At 47.3% G+C, this 17,006-nt stretch overlaps 1 protein-coding gene across 1 annotated transcript in view; it reads right to left on the bottom strand.

Moving 5' to 3' along the window:
- Positions 1-4,461: 4,461 nt before the first annotated feature.
- Positions 4,462-17,006, bottom strand: part of LOC130188352 (insulin-like growth factor 2 mRNA-binding protein 1) — a 58,330-nt gene continuing 45,785 nt past the window's right edge. The window contains 9 exon segments of the mRNA XM_056406672.1: positions 4,462-4,725; positions 5,588-5,701; positions 5,796-5,927; positions 6,031-6,105; positions 8,227-8,343; positions 9,411-9,533; positions 9,635-9,770; positions 11,364-11,486; positions 13,476-13,610. Coding sequence (XP_056262647.1) covers positions 4,579-4,725; positions 5,588-5,701; positions 5,796-5,927; positions 6,031-6,105; positions 8,227-8,343; positions 9,411-9,533; positions 9,635-9,770; positions 11,364-11,486; positions 13,476-13,610 — 1,102 coding nt within the window. The 3' untranslated portion in view covers positions 4,462-4,578.

The raw sequence follows: 17,006 nt of genomic DNA, 5'->3' as shown, positions 1-17,006 counted from the left end.
ATTTAAAAAGCAGCCTCTTCGTCGTCCTGAGCTCATTCACACATCTCACACGCGCCCACAAAAACATACAAAATTAAAAATTCAAAGTTAGAACCAAAGCAACCAAGACGATAGCTAAAAAAAAATACTTTTCTTTTTAAAAAATAAAAAATATTCAGGACTATTTCAGCTCTTTTTTCTTCTTCTTCTTCATCTCATATAAAACACCAGCAAGCAACAACAACAACAACAACAAAGTTAGGAACACTGAGGTAACTTCACCCTGAGGTAGGTTTTTTTCCATTTTAATTTCTTTCTCTAATCTGTTCTAATCTTGGCGAGTGTCCAGGCGTAGACCCCGCCCCTCATTATCATACGTGGGCGGGGTCTGGAGGCTCCGCCCACAGGCCTTTGGCAGATGAGGAGAGAACGAGGAAGCCCCCCCCCCCCTCCCCCACGTCGGTCTGATTCCACCTCCTGAGCTCGAGTCGTTGGAAGACTTTCTGGTTCCCGCACTCGACCGAGGCCGGTCTCAAATAACCTTTTTATAATAATAATAATAATACTAATAGAAACACAAGCGTTAGAGGCCTTGCTTAGACACCTCTAGTGCAGGCGTGGCGTCGTGGTCGCCATCCCGTCGGCGACCGGCCCCGGAAGACGGCAATGAGCGGCTCAACTTAGCGGGAAAATATATAAAATAGAAATATAACTCACCCCCGACTCGCTGCCTTGGATACGTCCGCCCGAGGGGCCGGGCTAACTCACATATCATATATATATAATATATATAAAATATGCCGTTTGAGGGGCGGGGCCGCCGGCCGGCGAGCATAGCCGCCGCCGCCGCGCGTGACGGTGTGTGTGTGTGTGTGTGTGAGCCGGGCCGCTGCAATAGAACTGCAGGGCCGGCTGCGCCCGCCGCCCCCCGACTATCTCCTGCTGCGCCTTCCGCCACACGGCTCGGGGCCCCGGACCCCCAGCCCACCGGCCCCGCTGTAGGCTACGTGATGCTACGTATCGTGGACCGGGGTCTCTCTCTGAAAGGCAAGGCGGCCAGACGCAGCATTTATTAACATTTACATCAAGATTATATATTTACAACCTCTTCTTCTGAGCTCTCCACTAGTCGGAGAGCTCTTTGGTTTAAAGAGCAGTGTTAGCATCTGCGGCCCCTCTTCTGGACTTTCGTTGGCTGTGGGGGCGGGCCCCCCCGCGTGGTGGGCTCCCCGCTCCCTCTCCCTCCGCCTCACTGCGTTCTATCGATAATAAATCTGAATAAAACATTTCTATACATATATCTCTATGTTTAAAAAAACCACCCTTAAAATATAGAACTAACTGCAGATGGCGGGAGAGGGTCTGTCGGGGACCAGAGGGGGGGGGGGGCCTGCTAGTGTGCCTCTGCGGTGCATGTGGACCCCTGTGGACCCATGTGGACCCATGTGGACCCCTGTGGACCCATGCGGACCCCTGTGGACCCATGCGGACCCCTGTGGACCCATGCGGACCCCTGTGGACCCCTGTGGACCCATGCGGACCCCTGTGGACCCATGCGGACCCCTGTGGACCCATGCGGACCCCTGTGGACCCATGTGGACCCCTGTGGACCCCTGTGGACCCATGTGGACCCATGTGGACCCCTGTGGACCCATGTGGACCCCTGTGGACCCATGTGGACCCCTGTGGACCCATGTGGACCCCTGTGGACCCATGTGGACCCATGTGGACCATGCAGGATCTGATCAAGCCGAGGCACACTAGGAGTACGCAGCCCCCTCCCTCCATCCCTCCTCTCCTTCATCCCTCCCTCTGGACGTCTGTCCCCGTCGATCGCTGGGTCCGTGTGTCGCTCTCCTGCATCCGTCAGTCCGTCACTCAGTCCGTGTCTCCGTCAGTCCGTGTCTCCGTCAGTCCGTGTCTCCGTCAGTCCGTGTCTCCGTCAGTCCGTGTCTCCGTCAGTCAGTGTCTCCGTCAGTCCGTGTCTCAGTCAGTCCGTGTCTCCGTCAGTCCGTGTCTCAGTCAGTCAGTGTCTCCGTCAGTCAGTGTCTCCGTCAGTCCGTGTCTCCGTCAGTCAGTGTCTCCGTCAGTCAGTGTCTCCGTCAGTCCGTGTCTCAGTCAGTCCGTGTCTCCGTCAGTCCGTGTCTCAGTCAGTCCGTGTCTCCGTCAGTCCGTGTCTCCGTCAGTCCGTGTCTCAGTCAGTCCGTGTCTCCGTCAGTCCGTGTCTCCGTCAGTCCGTGTCTCCGTCAGTCCGTGTCTCCGTCAGTCAGTGTCTCCGTCAGTCAGTGTCTCCGTCAGTCCGTGTCTCAGTCAGTCCGTGTCTCCGTCAGTCAGTGTCTCAGTCAGTCCGTGTCTCCGTCAGTCCGTGTCTCCGTCAATCCGTGTCTCCGTCAGTCCGTGTTCTCCCAGTCCGTGTCTCCGCAGTCCGTGTCTCGCCAGTCCGTGTCTCCATCAGTCCGTGTCTCCGTCAGTCAGTGTCTCCGTCAGTCCGTGTCTCAGTCAGTCCGTGTCTCCGTCAGTCCGTGTCTCAGTCAGTCAGTGTCTCCGTCAGTCAGTGTCTCCGTCAGTCCGTGTCTCCGTCAGTCAGTGTCTCCGTCAGTCAGTGTCTCCGTCAGTCCGTGTCTCAGTCAGTCCGTGTCTCCGTCAGTCCGTGTCTCAGTCAGTCCGTGTCTCCGTCAGTCCGTGTCTCCGTCAGTCCGTGTCTCAGTCAGTCCGTGTCTCCGTCAGTCCGTGTCTCCGTCAGTCCGTGTCTCCGTCAGTCAGTGTCTCCGTCAGTCAGTGTCTCCGTCAGTCCGTGTCTCAGTCAGTCCGTGTCTCCGTCAGTCAGTGTCTCAGTCAGTCCGTGTCTCCGTCAGTCCGTGTCTCCGTCAATCCGTGTCTCCGTCAGTCCGTGTCTCCGTCAGTCCGTGTCTCCGTCAGTCCGTGTCTCCGTCAGTCCGTGTCTCCGTCAGTCCGTGTCTCAGTCAGTCCGTGTCTCCGTCAGTCCGTGTCTCCGTCAGTCCGTGTCTCCGTCAGTCCGTGTCTCCGTCAATCCGTGTCTCCGTCAGTCCGTGTCTCCGTCAGTCAGTGTCTCCGTCAGTCCGTGTCTCCGTCAGTCCGTGTCTCCGTCAGTCCGTGTCTCCGTCAGTCCGTGTCTCCGTCAGTCCGTGTCTCAGTCAGTCCGTGTCTCCGTCAGTCCGTGTCTCAGTCAGTCAGTGTCTCCGTCAGTCAGTGTCTCCGTCAGTCCGTGTCTCCGTCAGTCAGTGTCTCCGTCAGTCAGTGTCTCCGTCAGTCCGTGTCTCAGTCAGTCCGTGTCTCCGTCAGTCCGTGTCTCAGTCAGTCCGTGTCTCCGTCAGTCCGTGTCTCCGTCAGTCCGTGTCTCAGTCAGTCCGTGTCTCCGTCAGTCAGTGTCTCCGTCAGTCCGTGTCTCCGTCAGTCCGTGTCTCCGTCAGTCAGTGTCTCCGTCAGTCCGTGTCTCAGTCAGTCCGTGTCTCCGTCAGTCCGTGTCTCAGTCAGTCAGTGTCTCCGTCAGTCAGTGTCTCCGTCAGTCCGTGTCTCCGTCAGTCAGTGTCTCCGTCAGTCCGTGTCTCAGTCAGTCAGTGTCTCCGTCAGTCCGTGTCTCCGTCAGTCCGTGTCTCCGTCAGTCCGTGTCTCCGTCAGTCCGTGTCTCAGTCAGTCAGTGTCTCTGTCAGTCCGTGTCTCCGTCAGTCAGTGTCTCCGTCAGTCCGTGTCTCCGTCAGTCCGTGTCTCCGTCAGTCCGTGTCTCCGTCAGTCAGTGTCTCCGTCAGTCCGTGTCTCAGTCAGTCAGTGTCTCCATCAGTCAGTGTCTCCGTCAGTCCGTGTCTCAGTCAGTCAGTGTCTCCGTCAGTCAGTGTCTCCGTCAGTCAGTGTCTCCGTCAGTCTGTGTCTCCGTCAGTCAGTGTCTCCGTCAGTCCGTGTCTCCGTCAGTCCGTGTCTCCGTCAGTCCGTGTCTCCGTCAGTCCGTGTCTCAGTCAGTCAGTGTCTCTGTCAGTCCGTGTCTCCGTCAGTCAGTGTCTCCGTCAGTCCGTGTCTCCGTCAGTCCGTGTCTCCGTCAGTCCGTGTCTCCGTCAGTCCGTGTCTCAGTCAGTCCGTGTCTCCGTCAGTCAGTGTCTCCGTCAGTCCGTGTCTCAGTCAGTCAGTGTCTCCGTCAGTCAGTGTCTCCGTCAGTCCGTGTCTCCGTCAGTCCGTGTCTCAGTCAGTCAGTGTCTCTGTCAGTCAGTGTCTCCGTCAGTCTGTGTCTCCGTCAGTCCGTGTCTCCGTCAGTCAGTGTCTCCGTCAGTCAGTGTCTCAGTCAGTCCGTGTCTCCGTCAGTCCGTGTCTCCGTCAGTCCGTGTCTCAGTCAGTCAGTGTCTCCGTCAGTCAGTGTCTCCGTCAGTCCGTGTCTCCGTCAGTCAGTGTCTCCGTCAGTCAGTGTCTCCGTCAGTCCGTGTCTCCGTCAGTCAGTGTCTCCGTCAGTCAGTGTCTCCGTCAGTCAGTGTCTCCGTCAGTCCGTGTCTCCATCAGTCAGTGTCTCCGTCAGTCCGTGTCTCCGTCAGTCAGTGTCTCCGTCAGTCCGTGTCTCCGTCAGGTGGTGGGGGCCCCGCGGCGTGGGGGGGACCCTCACTTCCTGCGCGGCTGGTGGTCCTGAGCCAGCCCCTGCGTGGGGCTGCCCATCTCGGTGAAGCCCTGGGGGTGGCCGGGGCCCGAGCCGCCCTTCTGGGGCTGCTTGACCTGGGTCAGGATGTCCCGGATCTTCCTCTGAGCCAACTGGAGGACAGAGGACAAACAGTGTGTAGACTCAGCGGGGGGGACGCTGCTTATCAACCTTAAATGTGCCAGTGGGGTGTCGAGGAAATACACTGGTGCTAGTTTAAGATGGAGGAAGTGTCGCGTGTGAGTAACAGGGGTCAGACACATTTTGACCGATGGATTTCCAGGAATTTAAACCAAATTTCCATAATTTTGTGAAATCTCGGTGTACATAAAGGTGGATTATCCCTGAGCTGCTGTTGCTATGGACAACGGCCACTGCCCGCTTATAATTTAAGCGTCTTTCTTCTTTTTCAAACTCAGCGTGAACGCACATGTGAATAAAACACATTCCCGTGACCTTTTCAAAACTTTTGTGATTTGATTTTAGTTTCAAGGACTTTTCCAGGCCTTGAAATAACCACATTCAAACTCCATGACTTTTCCAGGTTTTCCATGACCGTGAGAACCCTGAAGGAAGGTCGTTCCATGATCTAGGAACGCTGATCCTGTCAAGGGAGAAAAGAACCAGGGGCCCAGGATCGACCCCTGCGGTACACCGAGGACATCACGCTTCACGGACGCCACATGTGCTACGGTCGCTAAGCTAGCGGTGCTAGCCCGATGGGACATCGCACCAACGGCCAAGCAGAACATGGTTCACCTGGAGGTTTCACGGGATTTACTTTTGCCGAGTTGCATCCGATAGGTACAGAAACCGACTGCCAGCTAACTGTCCACGGGGTCATGCTAGCAAGAAGTGATGAGGAGTAATGTGAGCATAAGAGGAATGAATGTGTTTGTGACGCACAGATAAACCTTCTGGAGACAGGAATGCAAAGATCTGATAGAGGAGGAGGAGGAGGAGGAGGAGGAGTACCTGGCTGGCGTAGAAGTGTCCGTTGATCTTGACGATGACCTGGTCGTTCTCATCGGGCGTCTGCTCCCGCGGCACCACCACCTCCGCCGCCGTCAGGTTCTGCAGCTCGTTCACCTGGAGACACGAGTCAGGGGTTACGGTCTCCAAGAGGACGCCACGACCTCGCCACGGGACGGCGTGGACTTCCCGTCGGCGCCGGGCGGCTCACCGTCTTGCCCCCCTTGCCGATGACCCTTCCTGCGGCGGCGGCGGCCATCTTGATGTGAGTCTCCAGTTTGACCTCCTCCTTCGGCCCAAAGAAGTTCTCCTCCTTCAGCTTGCCGTAGATTCGGCCCTGAGCCTGCGGGGGGGGGGGGGGGGGGGGGGGGTTAGGGGTCCGTTGTGGATGTTTATGAATGAACGGGATATTATAATCAGAGGGGCGTGTCTCTGTTAGTACTCACCTTGAACTGAGCCTCCGGGGGTCCCGTCACCACGACCATCCTCATCTTGGAGTCTGGAGCTTCAGCCGGGGCGATCTGGAGGAAGGGGAGGAGCCGCGTCACTGACCAACACATCCTCAGCCCCAGACACCCAGCTAGTGGGTTTGGTTTGAAGGACACGATGACATCATAGGTTCTTCAACAAAGGGTATTGTTGAGCCTCTTAGAGCATCTCCATTATGGATAACACGATGGAGCGCTAATGTGGCTACATGGGGTCCTTTCTGTCATCAGTGGGGAGCCAATTAGAAGAAGGGGGGAGGCGAGTGAAGATAAAGGGAGAGTTGGAGCATTGGGTACCCGGGACCGGGTATTATTGTGGCTTTCTTGCGAGTTAGAATTAATGTTGATGTGTGGTAGAAACAAGGGGTGTAACTATATATATATATATCTTTATATATATATATATATATATCTTTATATATATGTATATATATTTTAATTGCTATATATATATATTAATATATGAGTATATATATGTAGACTTATATATTTTATTATTATTAATATATAGAAATTTATATATGTATATATATATTTAGATTTATATATATGTATATATGTATGTATATATTTATATATATATATTTATGTATGTATATATTTATATATGTATGAATATATTTATATATGTATATATTTATATATATGTATATATGTATGTATATATTTATATATATATATGTATGTATATATTATATATATATATATTTATATATGTATGTATTTATATATGTATGTATATATTTATATATATATGTATGTATATATTTTATATTTATATTAGGGCTGTCAGCATTAACGCGTTAATCTATGCGATTAATTTGGCTGCGTTAACGCACTAAAATATTTTAACGCAATTAACGCAACTTTGTTTACTTCCGTGTTCTGAAGTTTTACACTCAAAACGAGTGTCAAGCCGCGGCAGTACGGTTTAACACTGTTTCCGTTTTTAAAACAATTATTTCTCCGCGAAAATAAGGAGCAGAAATCAGTTTAAACTCGTGGATGAATCAGTCGGGTTTCCTCCTGCTCCTCCTTCCTCCCGTCTCCCCCTCTGACACACAGAGGAACGGAGGGGCGACGTGTCGGGTGACGCGGCGCGGAAAGAACTCGACACACGAAACCTTCAACGTGATTGGTCAATCCGTTTGTCTGTCAACATTTTGGGGAAAAACAACCATGAACACTCAGTAAATCACAAAGGACCTCCACCACACAGTTGAGGCTCATTAGCAGCCTGTCAGTCAGAGAGCAGAGAACACGGCACCAGGACAATGTGCCTCATTGAATAGAGCTGAGATTGTTCTGGAATGTTTGATGTATAACACGGGGGTATGTGTCATATGAAAACGCCTTTAAAAGGTGAATTTATTTATTTTTGTAAAATGTATAAAATGAGCCCAGCCTCCAGAGGGTTAACATGACATATGTGAATGTCAGTCAGTTATCAAGGCCACTGGTTCTGCTGTTCAGTGTTAAAGATGACAGGACCAATGGGATCTCAATATACTTCTATATTTTTTACTAATCTGATGTTTCACTGAAGAAACAATTTATCATCCACAATATTAAATACCTCGCTGGCACTTTATAGGTAGGAGCCTCTTTGAAAACACAGCTCTGTGTGAAGTTTGGTCTTTAAAAAGAATGAACTTTTAACTTTTAATTGCGATTAATCGCGATTAATGAATTTCAAAATGTGCGATTAATTAGTTACTTTTTTTTAATCGATTGACAGCCCTAATTTATATATGTATGTATATATTTATATATGTATGTATATATTTATATATGTATGTATATATTTATATATATATATATATATATATATATAAATAAATGCTGTGGTTTAGGTTTTGTCTCGGTTCTTTATTTCTTTATTTTTCTTTATAAATGCATGGGACACCGACAGTACAGCGGTATTTTGTGGAGACCCTTTTTAATCCCATCCCACACACCAGAGGTATGAGACGGAGAGGATACATCACATAGTATCTACATCTCTGATGACTGATCGTTTCATACATAGCTGTTTATATTATTTTAAATAATCTCGAGGTCCAAGCATCTTCTGCAGCCCCGAGTCGAGTCTGACAGGAGTCACAACGCGATGACCCTGAGCTCTGACCCTGAGCTCGGACCTTGAGCTCTGACCTTGATGGAGGCTCCGGCGAAGCGGCTCAGCTGTTTGATGTGTTGACCCTTCTTCCCGATGATGGCGCCCACCGCCTGGGCCGGGATGTAGACGTGGACTGTCTCCTGCTCTGGAGCCTACACACACACACACACACACACACAGACAGACACACACACAGAGACACACACAGACACACACACACACACATAGAGACATACACACAGATGAACATATATACACACACACACACACACATAGAGAGATATACACACACACAGAGAGAGACATACACACAGAGACACACACACACATAGAGACATACACACACACACAGAGAGAGACGTACACACACAGACATACACACACACAGAGACACACACACACACACACACACACACACACAGAGACACACACACACACACACACACACACACACATAGAGACATACACACAGATGAACATATATACACACACACACACACACATAGAGAGACATACACACACACAGAGAGAGACGTACACACACAGACATACACACACACACAGAGACACACACACACACACACACATAAAGACACACACATAGACACCCAAACACACAGACACACACACAGACATACACACACACAAACACACACACACACACACATAGAGACATACACACAGATGAACATATATACACACACACACACACACATAGAGATATACACACACACACAGAGAGAGACATACACACACAGACATACACACACACAGAGACATACACACACACACACATAAAGACACACACAGACACCCAAACACACAGAGACACACACAGACATACACACACACAAACACACACACACACACATAGAGACACACACGCACACACACACAGACACACACACCCTTGATATTGGGGCTATGGGAACTTGTGAACACTAAAGTTTACACTGTGCACTGAGAGCACTTTAATAAAAACATGGCCTCCAGATGACATCATCGCGGCGTCAGATGACATCATCACGGCGTCAGATGACATCATCACGGCGTCAGATGACATCATCGCGGCGTCAGATGACATCATCACGGCGTCTCTGGACCAAGAGACGGAGACGACCCAGAGAGACGACCCGGTTCATGACGTTGAGTTGAATGTTCTCAAGCCGCCACACCTTCAAGTGAACAAGGAAGCCTGAAAGAAGAGCAGGCGTCTTACCCCGAAGCACCCGTAGGGGGCGCTGCCGGACGAGTTCCCAGGCGGGGGAGGAGGCATGTTGGAGGAGGAAGGGAAAAGGCCCAGAGCGCCCAGGTTGAGCCCGGGGATCAGGTGGGTTTGTTGCTGCAGGGAGAGACGCAGGTTAGAACCTCAGGGTGTGTGTGTGTGTGTGTGTGTGTGTGTGTGTGTGTGTCACCACATGGTAATGAAGCGTGCGGACTCACATTCATGGCGGCGATGTCGTTCTCGTAGGCCTCCCTGACCTTCTTCATGACCTCCACCTCTGCCTTGGAGCAGGCCTCCAGAGAGCCTTTCACTGTGATGGTCCTCTCAGGGTTGTAGAGCGTCAGGTCCTGCAGGCTGCACACGTCACACAACGTCACGTGACATGTAGCATGTTACATTCACACACCAGACACAGCTACAGGGAACCATTCAGGGTCAAGTGTCTTGCTCAAGGACACATCCACGAGGACGGTTGACCTGCTAACGACTGACCTGCTAACTACTGACCCAGTCGCCCCGCGACACGAGGGAAGCGCTTGTTTCCGTTTCTTTTTTCTGTGTTGCTGTAAAGCGTCTCTCAGTAACTTGATGCACAGGTACGTATTGAATAGATTTTTATATCCAATAATTTACCTTTTTTATCCCTAAGAAATAAAGATGAACCTTTTTGCTAAGCCCCGCCTCCACAGCTACTAGCACAGAGCTCACATCGTCACGCACTGCAGGCCCCAGGCACGTGCACAGATAGAGCCCTAGTGGTGCTCAAGCACCAGCCCTTTTGCCCTGGATTAGAAAGGTGCCCTTTTTGCTGGAGCCCACTTTTTTTATTCATCAGTATTTAAGAATAAAAGTTACTCTTTCTGTCATCAAGTCCCCCCAAATGTGTTTTAATATCCGACGGGCATTTATCTGAGAACTCGCCCGACATGCTCCGCGCGCCACGATCTCGTGCCCCGCCCTCCTCCCTCCTTCTCCTCCACTTCCTCCTCCGCGCAGTGCTCCTCGCGCCACCAAACGGCTGCACCTCCTTCTCCTCTGACCCGCAGCACCAGACAAACAGGTCATGACGTGTTTGTCCCCTGACGTTGTTTTGTGATAAATCAACCACAACATTAGCGCTGCTGAAAACATGACGTCACAAGTACTGGTCCGACGTTTCCTAAAAAAATAAACAAACAAAAACTCACGAAATCCGTGATTTCAAAGCCTTGCAGCCGTTTACTGACGTTAGTTATGTTTAGAGAATAGAGAGAGGGAGAGAGAGTGAAGAGAGAAGAAAGAGAGAAGAGAGAGAGAGTGCATTCTTATTCCGTTCTATTTAACAGGGGTTAGTCTAGGATTTGCGTGGCCAGACTGAAAAAAAAATCATAAGGCCTCTGGTATTGTTCAGAGGGATGTCTGTTGATGTCTATCAATATCGCTCATTTTGAAAATGACGTAAGAGGGCAATATGGATCCGTATCAGACCAGCGAGTAGGGCAATATGTGGCTGGCATGAAGACCCATTTGCCAATCAGAACGCGTGTACTGTTGCTATATATAATAATTCATCTTTATTCATAAAGAAAATGTAAGCAAGCAGTCTGATGCTGCCCAGAGGAAACGCAGGTCGAGGATGTATTGCATCATCAGTGTATTGCTGCTTATGCTTCAACTCTGTCAGAATTCTTTTTGTGGCATTGGGTGCCCTTTTTTTTTGGTTTGAGCACCTGTGCACGTGCCTGGCAGGCCCTATATAAAAATACTGTTCCTTTAAAGCCTTGATCATCACAAAGCAGAAGCGGCATGTGTAGACTAGCTAGCGTAGCAGAGAAGCTAGTTAATGCTATGCTAACGTTAGCAACACGGGTTTTCACGTAGAAACCAAACGTTTCAGAAACCCGTGTCTCTCTAACCGGAGAGGTCGGAGCCGGTTGGCCAGTCTGCGTTCGAGTGGGCGTCTCTTACGGCGAGATGGTGATCTTGGTGTCCGTGTCCTGTTCCACCTTCTTCAGGTTGCGTCCCTCCTTCCCGATCAGGCGTCCGACGAAGTTGTTGTGAGCCAGAATCTTCAGAGGAACCTCGTCGGCCCTGCAGAGGAAGAACCGGCGGTCAGCTTCGTCTCTTTAGCCGTCCGGCTCCATTCAGAGGGAAACTGACCAGGACGATGTTTTGCACATTGTGAATCCCTCCATCAACTTCACTAAGACGTCGCCGTGCCTTTAAATTAAATCTGTCATGGCATAACGTCACCGTCACCATGCATAGCGTTTACTTAAAGGCTCCACAAACACGGTCTCATTAGGAAAATATGTCTTTGGTTAAATATTCAAAACTAAATGCAAGATATCATTAAATCCTTAAAAAACGGACCATTTTACTTGACTCCTGATAGCTGGACTGGTTCTGCAACATCAAAATCTGTAATGTGACTCTTCCCATCAGAAAGAACCGACGCAGGTCACTGGAGACGTGTCATAGTTTCAGAGGTCTGACAGAACAGAATTATTATGTAACAACAAAACTTTCTTAAAACATGCTCTCAAACAGCTCAACTTGTTTTATGGTAACGTAGTAAAGACAATATAATTAGGATTTACTATTTGATATGATATTGAAAACAAATCTGATTAATAATAAAATGTTTGTATTATGCATTTCATGCTTTTTCCCCCATTCTATAAATATATATGTATCAAAACTTGCTCAATGCTTGAATTCTTATTTATTGACAAATTTAGTGATGCTATGATACTAAATGTACTGTTATTAATGTCATTTATTCAATTATATTCCATGATATATTTGCTGATTTTTCAACTTTTTAGATGTTTAACTATAAATAATGTAAATATCTAAAATAAATATGGTTAGTATCTAAAATAAATATTGTAAATATCTAGAATAAATATGGTAAATATCTAGAATAAAAATCTAGAATAAATATGGTTAGTATCTAGCATACATATGGCAAATACCTAGAATAAATATGCAGAATAAATATTATAAATATGTAGAATAAATATGGTAAATATGTAGAATAAATATGGTAAATATGTAGAATAAATATGGTAAATATGTAGAATAAATATGGTTAATATCTAGAATAAATATGGTGAATATCTAGGAAAAATATGTTAAATATCTAGAATAAATATGGTGAATATCTAGGAAAAATATGTTAAATATCTAGATAAAATATGGTAAATATGTCGAATAAATATGTCGAATAAATACGATAAATATCTAGAATAAATATGGTAAATATGTAGAATAAATATGGTTAATATCTATAATAAATATGGTGAATATCTAGAATAAATATGGTAAATATGTAGAATAAATATGGTTAATATCTAGAATAAATATGGTGAATATCTAGGAAAAATATGTTAAATATCTAGAATAAATATGGTGAATATCTAGGAAAAATATGTTAAATATCTAGATAAAATATGGTAAATATGTAGAATAAATATGTAGAATAAATACGGTGAATATGTAGAATAAATGAGGTTAATATCTAGAAAAATATGGTAAATATCTAGAAAAGATATGGTAAATATCTAGAATAAATCTGGTAAATATCTAGAAAAAATATGGTAAATATCTAGAAAGAATATGGTAAATATGTAGAATAAATATGGTAAATATGTAGAATAAATATGATAAAAATCTAGAATAAATATGGTAAATATCTAGAATAAATATGCTAAATATCTAGAATAAATATGCTAAATATCTAGAAAAAATATGGTAAATATCTAGAAAGAATATGGTAAATATGTAGAATAAATATGGTAAATATGTAGAATAAATATGATAAAAATCTAGAATAAATACGGTTAATATCTAGAATAAATATGGTAAGTATCTTGAACAAATATGCTAAATATCTAGGATAAATATGTGGTGGTAACAATACTAATGTCAACATTGACATACATCGGTGTAGTAACAGATTACTAGCATACTAACAATACGGGCTTGGTGTGGTACCGTTACCATGACGCTACCATAAGTCCTGCATAAAAGAAGAACTGTGAGGTTGGGGAACACTGGTTGTTGTTACTGTCGTACGTCTTGGTGTCTTTGGCCTCCTGCTGCATGATGTCCAGGATCATGCGGCAGGCGGACGAGCAGCCCTCCGGCGTGGAGTGGATGCTGATCGGCTTCTCGGCCGCGCCGGCGTTCTCCTTGCGGTGCACGTCGATCCTGCAGGAAAGACCAGAACCACGGAGTTAAGACCCCGTTCGGGACTCGGCAGGTGAGTCCAGCACAGCCCGGAACCACACAGGTGACCGTCATTAGAAGTGTAGAGGTATACTATTATTAGTGTAACACTAGAGGAGTACCGGGAACACATGTTCACGAATGAAACAGTTGAAACAATAACAACATTATTTTTGTATCATACGTTTTTGTGAAAATTTGGTCATTTACAGACATTTTCACAACAGAAATCCAAACTAAATTCTTGGTTAATTTTGGCGACATATGTCAAAAGGTTGTGGAACCCACAATCCAGTGGAACCCACAGGCCAGTGGAACCCACAATCCAGTGGGTTCCACTGGACGGTGGGTTCCTTCGGTACCGGCGATAATAACGGGGAACGTGAGGTCTTTGGCGAATAAGACGGATGAGCTCGGCGCGCTGGTAATGACTGAGAGGATCTTCCGTGAGAGCAGCCTCTTGTGTTTTACTGAAACGTGGCTGCACGCGGATTATCCGGATCACAGCGCGTCTTTGCCCGGCTTCAGGACTGTTCGGGCGGACAGAGACGCTACACTGAGCGGTAAGAAGAGGGGGGGCGGGATCGCTGTTTATGTGAATGAACGGTGGTGTAATCCGGACCATGTGTGTGTGAAGGAGCGCTTCTGTAGCCCGAACATAGAACTGCTGGCCGTGGGGATGCGCCCTTATTATCTACCGAGAGAGTTCACGTCCGCCGTTGTGGTTGTCGTGTACGTGCCGCCATCAGCTGACGCTGAGGAAGCTGTGGACACCATCCACTCCACTGTGTCTGCTCTGCTGAACCAACAGCCTGGAGCCTTCATGACTATCACTGGTGACTTTAACCACACCACATTGGATAAAGCTCTGCCAACCTTCCATCAGTATATAGACTGCCCAACAAGGAACAATAACACTCTGGACTTGCTGTATGCTAATACTAAGGACACATACAGCGCCACTGCCCTTCCCCCCTCGGCAGGTCCGATCATGACCTGGTCCGGCTGACACCAGGTCTGTTCCTCTGGTGAAGAGGCTGTGACCACCAGGACTGTGAGGAGGTGGTCTCTGGAGGCTGATGACGCTCTACAGCAGGGGTGTCAAACTCATTTTCACCGAGGGCCACATCCGCCTCATGGCTGCCCTCAAAGGGCCGGTTGTCACTAACACGGAATTCTAACTACTCCAGAACATATTGTTAAATAACTGTCTTTGCATTTGTTTATTGTTTATTTAGGTGTACTTATATAAATGTATAACTATATATGCAAATGTATTTAATATTATAAAATAAATCTATTTAATTTCATTATATTTATTTTAACCCACATTACTTTATCAAAGATCAAACGAACATTATTACATTAACTTTGTTAAAAGCTTTGTCACAGTTGAGACAGGTGGTTTTCCACTGGTCTGGCTTTGGGACGCACTATCACCCCTGAATGACAAGCTATGACCGAAATCGAGGGACAATTTTAACTTCTCAAATGTATTTAATGAAAAGATGGTGCAGTTTGAACCTGAGAGTTCAGAATATCACAGTATGCACAACAAAACTATTTAGTAATATTCCCTTTTACAGTCAATTATGAACCAACAAGTGAATCTTAAGGACACAAGGTAATACAACATACATTACTACTCAGTAACTTCGGACTTTAAAACATGTCGAAACAGTGCTTTCATGCATAAACATGAAATAAGAAAGTCTGGTTTTAAAAAGCCTCAAAAGATGTAATTCATGTCTCACTCACTGAACCTATGACACATAAAGCTGCTCGACAAGTCAGTCTTGAGGAGCAGCTTTTATACACAAACTATAAATAAATTAAACAAGGGTAATTAAAAAAGATTCACATATTCAACATTAACTTTTCATATTATAAATACTGAAAAACATGAAGCAGCACTCACTTCAACCTTAGTGACCACTGACACAGACCTGATGGAGGAATTCATAATAGGGGAACTGGGGATGTTTGTTAATACAAAGTCAATGTGGTCACGCACGCACGCACGTCTGGATGTCCGCCGGGCGCGTGAATGACAGGACGCGAAAAATGCGCCTCATTCGGGCTGATTTTTTAAACTCGGGCGGTAAAAGTAGGCGAGACTGTTGAAATGCTCCGCGTAACGTGACAAATAGTCCGGCGAGTGACTCACGCGAGTACATTTAGTAAAGCAACGCAAGGGTTCGCCTCTCCTCTGGCGTGAACGCAGCATGAAGGAGCGTGGACAGACCGCAGTCCGCTGCAAAAAAAAAGACCTTCAGAATAAGAGCACAAGCTTTTTTTCCTCCCTTTTTTAAGAAAAGGCATCATATTTATTTCATGCCGTCGCGGGCCACATAAAATGACATGGCGGGCTACATTTGGCCCGCGGGCCTTGAGTTTGACACGTATGCTCTACAGCAGGGATTCCCAAAGTGTGGTGCGCGCACCCCTGGGGGTGCGCGAGCTGCCTCTAGGTGCGAGAGGAAAAATGTGATGGCGGTCTAATGGTGTAATAATTAATATTAAACATTCTCAGGGCTCTCAAGTGTCACGCATTGAGCGTGAGACTCAGTGGCGTCCCTAGGCTAAAAAACATCCGGGGCTAAAGACCCGGATGTTTTTTAAATAGCCCCGAATGTTAATAAAAAATAAAAAAAGATTTGACACACTAGTGGTTAACACCTCCAGGTCGCACGTGACGTCATTCACCCAAAGCAGCGGAGTCAGACTGGCAGCAGGCGCACGTAACAGCAAGCTGCTGTCTGAGAGTGTTTCTATGTCTACAAATGTCGCTGCTTCACTCCTCTGGGCTAAGCCCAGCGCTCCCATAACGCGCATCGCTCTGCCGTGTTACGCGCTGACACATCCGCGCACACAGGTGAGCACACAGGTGAGCACCCCCCCCCCCCCCCCAACTCTTCTCGGAGCAAAAAAAAGAAAAAATGTGGGGGATTGGGGTGCGTGAACCCGGTCGGGATGCAGAAGGGGGTGCGTGGCCTAAAAAGTTTGGGAACCCCTGCTCTACAGGACTGCTTCGAGTCAACGGACTGGGATGTGCTGTGTGGACCGCACGGGGAGGACATCAACAGTATGACCGACTGCATCACGGAATACATCAAGTTCTGTGAACACACCACCATCCCATCACGGACTGTGCGCTGCTTCCCCAACAACAAGCCCTGGATCACCAGGGACCTGAAGGCGCTTCTTAACATGAAGAAAGCTGCTTTCAGGTCTGGAGACAGGGAGGAGCTGAGGAGAGCCCAGCGCAACCTAAAGGTGAAGCTCAGGGAGGGCAAGGACTCCTACAGGAGGAAGCTGGAGGCCAAACTCCAGCTGAACAACACTAAGGAGGTGTGGTCTGGGATGAAGCAGATAACT

Source organism: Pseudoliparis swirei, chromosome 23 (genome assembly GCF_029220125.1).
Source record: "Pseudoliparis swirei isolate HS2019 ecotype Mariana Trench chromosome 23, NWPU_hadal_v1, whole genome shotgun sequence".
NCBI lineage: Eukaryota > Metazoa > Chordata > Actinopteri > Perciformes > Liparidae > Pseudoliparis > Pseudoliparis swirei.
Note: the sequence above shows the minus strand (reverse complement) of the source record. Positions and strands in the feature narration are given on the sequence as shown.